The sequence below is a fragment of the Galeopterus variegatus genome, unplaced genomic scaffold (genome assembly GCF_000696425.1).
Source record: "Galeopterus variegatus unplaced genomic scaffold, G_variegatus-3.0.2 Scaffold693, whole genome shotgun sequence".
NCBI classification, from domain to species: domain Eukaryota; kingdom Metazoa; phylum Chordata; class Mammalia; order Dermoptera; family Cynocephalidae; genus Galeopterus; species Galeopterus variegatus.
The window spans coordinates 255,170-265,475 of NW_007726804.1; the positions used below are offsets into that span (position 1 = coordinate 255,170).

At 39.1% G+C, this 10,306-nt stretch overlaps 1 protein-coding gene across 1 annotated transcript in view; it reads right to left on the bottom strand.

The window, feature by feature from the left end:
- The window catches only part of ZFHX4 (zinc finger homeobox 4), a 184,359-nt gene that overhangs the window by 4,369 nt on the left and 169,684 nt on the right, over positions 1 to 10,306 (bottom strand). The window contains exons 11-12 of the mRNA XM_008571505.1: positions 9,127 to 10,306; positions 6,980 to 9,032 (exon numbers count right to left, since the gene is read on the bottom strand). Coding sequence (XP_008569727.1) covers positions 6,980 to 9,032; positions 9,127 to 10,306 — 3,233 coding nt within the window. The remainder of the gene's footprint in view (positions 1 to 6,979; positions 9,033 to 9,126) is intronic.

Below are 10,306 nucleotides of genomic sequence, written 5' to 3' on the forward strand. Positions count from 1 at the left end.
GAGGGCTTTCCTGTGTTTATAATATTTCTTAAATTAGTTTTAACCCCCACCACAACTCTAAGGAATGTAAGCTTACTCAGTAAACAAAAGGAGCTCATAGTATGAAAGATGGTTAATAAAAAACATCATCATGATCAACAGTGGTCGTCTAATTGATACACGTTGCAAGATCTCTATTCTGTTATTCAGTTTAACCAGTTTTTACTATACCTCTGGGAAGGCAGACTCACTCTGTCCTTCACTTGAGCAGTCTGATAATTACCACATTCACTAAAAGTAATTAGCTATCAAATAAAATGAAATCCATCTGCCTATGTTCCGGTAGAAAAATACATTTACATTCAATCAAGAAGGTGATAAGTTAATTAAATAGCAATAGTTAAATGACCATTGAAAACACCAAGAGAAACAAATAGCAGCGAAGTCACAGCTATTCATTACTAGGATCAAGCATGGTTAGGCATGATTTTATTTTTAAGGGTGCAGGTTAAGCTATTCATTACTATCCTGACAACTTGGATAACAGAGTTCTTGATAGGAATTACAGATATTAACACTCAACTTTACTATGCCCAAAACATGCTTCTTCTAACTTTGCTTGCAGTACCCAAATATGATTCTCACCTCATTAGAGAGGGGAAACTAAATGCCCAGTAGGCAGATACATGTGGGAAGAGATTGGCTTCTATAGTAATGGAAAAGATCTTTGCTGGTTTCAAGTACCCAATATAATGGAGTGGCTGGTAATAACCTATTACATAGCCATTTTTATGAGCTGGATAGTTGTCTGGGAAACTAAAGGACAACTCAGGATAGAAAAGGGAATTATAAAAGCCTGTCTCTTTCTTGAAGATGTTTTTAGAGGTAAATAAAGTTGACTGCAAAAGGAACAGATTAGAAGCTTAATGGGTGACTGATGGCAGTTCATTCTTGAACAAGGGAAGGCTTACTACGCTTACTACATTACAAGGACTGTGATGGAGACTTGCTGGGCTAGTGGAAGAATTAACCAGGAGAAGGTGAATAAAGTTTAGTCATCAGTGCATACCTGTAGAGAGAATGGTCATGAGATATAATAAAACCATCTTTTTAATATTGGTCATAGCTTGACCTCTATGCTAAATGCAACATATGGGTATTAAAACAAAACATAAGCGAAACAGAAACTGCATGCTTTTATTTCTTTAGCTAGAAAAAAAAGAAAAAAAAAAAACAAACAAACCTTTAGTTTCTTAATTGATCTTTACCCAGCAAAGAAAGATCTTCTTAGGCTTAGCATTTAAGATACTGTTGAAGTCCTCAGCATCACTCTCTCCTTGACCCTTATCATTATCCTATTACTCTCAATTAGCCTCAAACAAACCTTTAGTTTCTTAATTGATCTTTACCCAGCAAAGAAAGATCTTCTTAGGCCTAGCATTTAAGATACTGTCGAAGTCCTCAGCATCACTCTCTCCTTGACCCTTATCATTATCCTATTACTCTCAATTAGCCTAGCTTATTACTGGCTGCTCTCCTTTTTAACCTTACCGCACCCAACTCTTTTTGAATCTGCTTTAGAGTAATTTCTATGGTTGTAATAGCAATAGTCATCATGTTAAAGAGTAGTCTCCCAACATCTTCAATGGTAAGAGGGGAGAAATGCTAAATATACAATTTTATAAATAAGAAACTTGAGTCCTAGACATGTTGGGTACTTGACAGAGAAAAATATAGCACTCACTGGTAGATGGGCTGAGGACATTAAATTTTACAGCTGCCACTCAAATTTATCTTCTGGTCTAATTGAATCGATTTCAGACATTAAATAATTAAAATACTTAAAATGCAAAAAAAAAAAAATTCCTTAAAAATAACATTATTTCCAGAAGGGGGAAAAAAAAGATGATAAGTATCCACATTTTAGTGAAGAATGGCTCACAAATTTAAAATAAATTTGAATAAAAATGGCTCAAGCTTTGCAAAGGTCTGATACAAATGAATGTGTAAAGCCTCTGATCTTTAATTCAACTTGGAAATAGACCACTTAGATTCATGAGAATTAGACCTAACCCTAGGGAAAACTGTAAAGTAATAAAGTTGCTTTGGGGAGTCCACACCCTTAACTCCGTTGCTTTTATTCCCACACTGTGATGCCTGGTATCTTATCTTCTTTCCATTTGACTCTTGATAAAACATTTGCAAGAAAGAACCAAAGAAATGAATACACTGTAATTGAAAAGGCTCAATATATACAAAGGTAGTTCAAGAAATTAATGGAAAGATACATATTATCTTTCAATTCTATTTTTCCATGAACTTTTTAAAGTGCCCATGTACTAGATTAGATAATCTTTGAGGTTTCTTTCTGTTATGATGTTCTGATTTCATGATAGTCTATGCTATTTTCCATTTAACAGAGGACAATTTAAGTCAAAGGAATAAATATCTAATTATAAAATTTCAGGCCTGAGTGATTCAGGTGGAGGAGGCTTTTCCTCATTGTTAGAATAATACTATGTTGGTTGCCTGCTTCTTTTGCTTACTCACAAAACCTACCTTAGTTCTAGGTCTAGTGCAGTAGTTCAGCTTCATACTCAATAATGGCACCCCCCTTCCACCTGCTGCATCTTTCTCCCCTAAATCAGAGGAAATTACTGGCTCACCTATTGCCTTTGACATGAGAATTGAAGACAAGAGAAACATTAAGAAACTAAGAGACATGAAAATATAGCAATTGTAGTTAGAAAGCAAAATGGATCAATAATTGTTGACCCAGCCTTTTGCATCAGATGGGGTCTCCGTGTTGCTACCTAGAGGTCATATATAGAGATAATAAAATTCTTTAGAAGACTGCAATAGGAATTTTAAATAATATAGCCAGGCATTATCAGGGATTTTTAGGAATCAACATCTTGAGGAATAAACTGAGTTAAATAATCAGCTAAGCAAAACTTTTAGGAAAAAAGATACACAATAAGAAAATAAGCTATATAAATTGGTTTTACTCATAAAAGAAATAAGCCAGTGAACATTTACAGTAAACAATGCAGTAGCCAGAAAACCAAAAATAGAAGAGAAAAACTGACAGTAATCATGATAGAAAATAAGTGCTGGTAAATAAAACTAAATGTATATCAAATTCTCATGTCTTTTATCAAGTTATAATGTTAAAGATATATTCTTTCCCTTTTTGTAACTCCTCCAATTCTTAGAAATTTCACTTATACATAAAAAATTTTCCTGCAAATAATTTCATATTACCATCATTTTGTTTGATTTTATTTTCCTGAATAGCTGTCTATGCCTAAAATAATGCTTTCAGAACAAAATGCCTGCCTCACAATACACTTATTTATATGTAGTTCTTTTTTTCCATGTTTAGTTGATCTGGATCTCCCAGAGGGAAAATTTATTTTTGAGGTTGAAAATAAAAATAACTATTTACATGAGGCCAAAGACAATTGTGCTACAATTATTAAGGACTTACTGTTATCTAGATTTACCCCAAATGTGCTAGTAAATTACATTGAAATATGAGAAAAATGCAAAAAGAATGTTCTAAAGTTCCTTTTAAGGAAATTGGGTAGACAGTATTTCCAAACACTAACGGAACGTTAAAAATCAGTCACCACTTAAAACAGTAAAGTACATATATTATAAATAGAAAATCAAGTAATTTTTCTATTCATGTTGAGCAAAATGCCAAAGGAAGCTAACACTCTAAAGGAAAAAATGCAAACGTAATATTTTCTAATTTGTTGCAGGTATACAGGCATACAGGGATATTCTATTGCCACTTTCCCTTTCTACATATTAACATGAAAGAAAAAGTAAAATGCAAAAAAAAAAAAAAAAGTAAAGCCGAAAACAATTCATTTTATTCAAACATGAGCAGTAATAAGTAGTGATACCGAACCCAGGCTGGGCCACTGTTCAGGAAGCAGGCACACATGATATGTATCACTCTTGAAAGGGCCTTCTAAGTGACTCTGAATTACTAAATACTCGAAGATTTCTTGGAAGGAAGGTATGGAAGTTTTGTAAGCATTAAAGATGAAATCCAACTAGAATAGCAATCCCACTCCCCAAATATAAAAATGAATGTTTGGACCAGGAAATTTGGAGGCTGGTAAACATTAAAACTAAACATGAACTTTGCATTTAAGCTAATTTTGGGGTGTAGACTTTGGACAAACTCATTACAGCGCATCTTCTATTCACTGCAGCCCCTTTTTAGTAATTTTGTTTAGATCAAAACCTTAAACCTACCTTCAAAGGGATGGGCTGTCTTTAAAATGAAGTCTTTTCCATAACTAATTCCTATTAAAATGGGTCCAAGAGGGAATTGTCATATCCTCAAAATATGTTCATATAGATAGCAAACTGTAGCAAGAGCCCACAGCTTGTAAGAAATACAGAAATATTTTACTTATGAAATCATTTTCTCCTTTTGATTTCACCTAGCTGGTAAGTCTCTCTCTCCCATAAAACAAAGATATCTATTTGATGAGAAATAATTCAGTAGGAAGATGATGATGGGAAGATGGAGAAGCACAGCTCTACTCTATGCGCTGGTTAAAATATTCAGCATTACCCACCACAGGTAAATTAACCTAGAAAAGATGTGAACTGGGAGTGGGAACTCAGGCTCTCAGATGGGGCCCCACTGATAACTCGGCTGTGTTAATGTTTAAAATATCTCACAATCAAAGGACTGATTGAAGAGAAATTACAAATTCTAGTAGGTAACAATGTTCATGGAGGTTTTCTCTTTATGAAACTCCCTGGTCTCTTTTGGTCCCTGATTTTATAAAGCAACAGATACAAGATTGCTGAGTTCCTTGGTACTCTGTACCTGGTGCGTTTAAAGACACTCCAACTTCCCAGCAATGCTAATGGTTACAAACAGGGCCCACATTTCAGGGGGAGGATATAAATTATATTTATGGTGAGTAGAATGAAAATAAGGTTAGCTTGACTAAATATTTCATAAACATCTTCCCTCTTCCTCACTTTCTCTCAGGCCCTCTGGTTGCCAGTCTCAGAGTGACGAACCAGAAGGGCAGTCGGCCGAAGGACCCATTGTCCCAGCAAAGGCCTTCTGACCCAGTGGAGAGAAAAACAAGATGCTGTGACCACCACTTATGGGGGGTGACAATACAGTCATCATAAATCAGACTTGTAGATTAAAGGCACAGACACTTCAACTGTTCTTAGCTGAGGTAAAACATCAAAACTCTATTTTACATAACTGATCATAGGAGTTCTTCCACATAAGACATTTTTCTATGTGTCAGTTAATAATCACAGTGGTATATAAAGTGGGACTAGAAAGTAACAAGACTAACACCATATGCAAAAAATCTGGCATTGCATTATTCTTAAATTGCTTACGTTTGACTTAATGAAAATGCACAATCAAGGCATACTTGTAGCTCTAATACTTAAGGCCCCAAGATTACCCAGATAATTAAGCCCAAAGTATTTTGGGGGGAGGTGGGGTTGGTGTGAGAGTTAAAGGGAGAGACATTGTGGACATTTTCTTGGTAATGTTCTTTGTACATATAGCTCCATTTTGCTTCTCTCTAAAGCCAACAAGACATTCAGGACAGGGAACCAGATCAGGGGAGGTGGGGTTGGTGTGAGAGTTAAAGGGAGAGACATTGTGGACATTTTCTTGGTAATGTTCTTTGTACGTATAGCTCCATTTTGCTTCTCTCTAAAGCCAACAAGACATTCAGGACAGGGAACCAGATCAGCTAGCAGTGGCCAAGAGGCCAATGGATATCGCTGCTTCATGCCTACCAAGCCAAAAGTTAAAATAGGAATAACTTCTTAAGATCCCAATGACAATTTTGTTTTTTGTAAGAGGGATAAAGTTGAAAAGTTTGAAATTTATTTAGAAGTCCAATTTGCAAAAATGAAAAAAGCTTTTCTTATGTTTTATGTAAACTTTGTAGATAGACATAATATCTTTGTAATCCCATATACATATAATCACATATATCTTTGTAAAAATGATATAAGAAATGATAAGAGAACCATGTTTTTCCATTTTGGGTGATATATGAAAATAACTTTTATTAGATTTTTGGCTCCCTGTTTGCCTAGTACACTATCTTCAATTTACTTACTCTAATATAATTGAATACCTGCAACTTATTCACAAAGTCCAAACTACACAAATTATATTTCTCTTGATGAACACAGATTAGAATTCAGCATGTGGGGTTGCCTCAAACAACTTTACAATTTTTTTATACCTTAATTATAAACCTTAGCTGGGGTGTAGGTGGGCTAGAAAGACAGACATGGAGTAATATTTATGTATTTCTAAGGTTGTGAAGTTATTAAATAACAAGTATCAACGGATGCTATGAAAATGAAAACCGTTTAGCAATGCTAAATTACAAATTTCACAGAAGTCATATTTTTAGTTGTTAAACTTTAAACATGAGCTTTATTACCTGCTAGGTGCAATGTAGGTGAATTCCTGTGGCTAGAGGACCCTTAATTTTTGAACTTCATGACACTTATGGGGGGAAAACAAACAAACAAAAACAGGCAAAAGAAAGCCCCGCCCCTTGGAAAGAACATAAATTAAGATATCAATAAACGTATTACTTAATGTTTCAGTTTTTTAATATATATACACCAAATATATGCCACATGTGTGCTGAAATGTCATTTTAAATCAGTATTAAAATTAGTATATAAAAGCTAATATTTCTAAGATGTACTGATGTAATGATACAAATAACTAGAGTATTTCTGGGAATCTATTATGATATATCTAGTCCTTATTTTTCTGTGTATGTCCAGACTGACCTACTTCCTGGTTATATACTATAGTAGATAAAATATATATTTCAAATAATTTATTGGCTTCATTTACTGAAATTAAAAGAAATCAAAATGTACCCTGTTGTTGGTTACATGTGATTGGCTGCCCAATGTTATTTAATTAACTAGACTGACTGTCTTTTAAATGACTTACTGTTTGAATTTTGTGGAAATCCAGGCAAGGAGGATGGACCATTCATTCCAGGGAGAAGGACTGGAGGAAGGCCGGGGAGTCCTGGGTAGGCCGCTGGCAGGCTGATACCATGGAGGGAGCTGCTGTCCATCATGCCCGGCTGCTGCACTGTTAAGCCCAGCACATCTGAAGCTTTCTTTATACGATCGAGTTCTTGCTGTGCCATCAGCTGTCGAACTGTGGTCGGAGCTAAGTAATCTTTCTCCCGATCAAGCTGACTGCCAACAGTCTCCCTTACTTTTGAAATGTGCTGTTTGGAGAAAATATGATCTCTGATGGACAAGCGAGCAGAGTACTTCACCCCACAGAGGGTACACTCTGGCTTGGTGCCTTCCGTTCCACTTTGATTGATCATAAAAGGCTTCCCTATGTTAATTTTAAACTTCTTTTCCTTTGCCCTTGCATTTTGAAACCACACCTGGACCACACGTTTGGGCAGACCAATCTCATTCCCTAGCATTTCGCATTCTTGCATGGTTGGAGTTCGGTAGTCACTGAAGCAAGCCTTGAGAACCTTGAGTTGAAGATTGCTCATCTGGGTTCTGAAACGCTTGTGACCTGGCCGGTCATTACTTTTGGATTTAAAAGGATTGCTGGATCCAAATGGATTTGGCGAGCTCGGGTCGGCTATGCTGGACGTCTCGCTGCGGTCAGCATTATCATCAGGGTCATCCGTGATATAAAAGCTTTGGTCATGGTCACCATCTTTATCATTGAAATGGATTGATGGACTGGTGAGAGAAAAGAGAAATTTGTCATCACAGACCTCTGCGGTAGGTGTGGTTGCTGTTTTGGGCAAAGCGTCAAGCATTTTTGGCTCTTTAGGAGACAAAGCTGGTTTCACATCTCCAGAGCTTCCAGTGGTGCTTTCCATTTCAGTGTTTCCCTCGTCTCCGGTGGTGGCGTCACTGATTGCTGTATTAATTGACGAAGTCTCATCAAAGTCATTTTTATTTTGATCATACCCAACCTCAGCAGGAGGGGCATTTGAAGTCTCTGCATCCTCAGAACATTCTGCTTTAAAAGAAGAAGGGCTTAAAATATTCTTCGGTGACAGCTCTGCTGTTTTACTAACAGGTGTTGACACTGTAGAAGCCAATTCATTCTCACTTGATAGATCAATTTTAGTTAATGGTAAAGATGGATAATCAAAATAAATGTATTTCTGTGGGCTTTCTCCCCCATCTTCTGCTGATATTAAAGGACTTGGAGGCAAGCTGTAACCTGCCTGCTTTCCTTCATTCCAGTGCCTAGAGCGAATGTGGCTTTCTAAAGCTGACTTTGCTTTAAACAGGGCTCGGCAAAAGGGACACCTCTTATGAGACTGGGCTGGACCCACTGCGCGGAACTGACCTTTCCTCTCTCGCGCTCGTGTGTTCTGGAACCAGACCTGCACGACTCTTTTCTTCAGCCCTACTTCGCGTGCAATATGATCAAGCATTTTCCTGGTGGGATTGGAATCCAACAAGTATTTTTCATAGAGTATTTCCAGTTGTTCTGGGGTGATGGTGGTTCTCAAGCGTTTGTCACGGTGTTGGTCTTCACCGCTATTCCCTCCTTCTTTCTCACTGCAATTATTATCTTCTTTATCATCCAGTTTCCTTTTCAGGGAAGCAGCAACTGTTGCGGGGGCCGGGGTGTGGGAAGAACTGGTTTGAGGTGGCATTTGTGTGAGCGAGCTACTCAGCAGCTGTCCTGTCATCAGCGGATTGTTGGGGTCGAATATCATGTAGGGCATGTCCAGGGGCCTTTCCAGGAACGGAGAGTGGAGGAATTGGTTTTGAGCAGCGAGGAAGTGCATGTGCTGGTGCTCCTGCCAGAGTTCCAGGGTCGGGAAGGCCACTGTACACTGATCACATTGGTATTGTAGTAACTGTGGAGGTAGACTGTTCTGGAGAGAAGTCATAGGAATTTGCAGTGGACTGGAGGGGACCGGGGTTTGCGAGGCCGAGGGAGGTCTTCCAATAAGTGGGGGTGGTTTTGGTGGCTGTGGCTGTGGCTGGGCTGCGGACGTCTGTGGCGGGTCTGAGGAAGTCGACGCTAATGGCAGGGCTGGTTTGGTGCCTTGGGAAGGGGGAGAGGGGTCACTCTGCTTTGGCTTTGGCTGCGGACGTCTGTGGCGGGTCTGAGGAAGTCGACACTAATGGCAGGGCTGGTTTGGTGCCTTGGGAAGGGGGAGAGGGGTCACTCTGCTTTGGCTTTTCTGTGGGATATTCAGGCTTTGGAGAAGTCTTTTCGGGTTCTGGTTTGGGTGACGGAATCAGGGGGGTGCTAGCCCCAGAGCCGGAGCTTGCAGCAGGTGCAGCGGTGTTTCTGGCTGCCTCGGTCTGAGCAGACCCTGCACACTGCTTATACACCACCTGATCGGTGGCGTCCATGGAGTCCTCCGTTTGGCTTTCGTCTTGGGCGTCGTCATCCTCATCCTTGTAACACTGCTTTTTCTGATGCGTAATCAAGTCAAAGATCCTGGGGAAAACCACATTGCACTTTTTACACTGGTACTGCATGTTGCTTGTTCGAATATACCGTTCATTCGTGAGCTCTCTTTTTTCATTATCTTTAGTTTCTGCTTGATTCTCATAACTCTTCCGTGCTTTCTGTCGAGCATTCTGGAACCATACAACAATAACCCGAGTAGGTAGATTGAGAACAGTGGAGAGCTGTTCTATTTCATCATCTTTTGGGTAAGCGTTTGTGTCAAAAAAGTCTTGTAGAACCCGAAGCTGGTAGTCAGTAAACCTCGTTCTAGAAGACCTTTTACTGAACGATGCATCGGATTTGTAATGTTCTAAAGAGGCGGGCTGGGGGTCAATTCTGATATCTTCCAAAACAGTTATAGGAGGGTTACTGAAGTTGTACGGTGAATCCTTATTTCTCTGTCGCTCCTTAAACAGCGTATTTCGAAACCAGTGCTTGATAACTTTTTGAGAGAGGCCAGATTTCTCTGCCATTTCTTGGATCTGTTCTTCACTTGGAGAGTTATTGATGTCAAAATAAGCCCTCAGGATTTTTAGTTGATCATCTGTAATTCTTGTCCGTGGGCGTTTGAACTGAGAATGCCTTAGGAAGTTGGGATCTAGCCCGAGCTGCTGCTGGCAAAGCTGAGTGAGATCTGCAGAGAGGGTGTCCATCTGCGGCAGCTGCAGGGCCAGTTGAGGAGGGAGCGCAGGGTGCTGCACAGGCTGCATCATGATGGAAGGGAAGAGCGGCAGGTCCAGAGACACGGGCAGCTGGACCTGCGGGGGAGCAGAGGGTGGAGGTGGGGGCGGAGGAGGAGGGGGCGGTGGG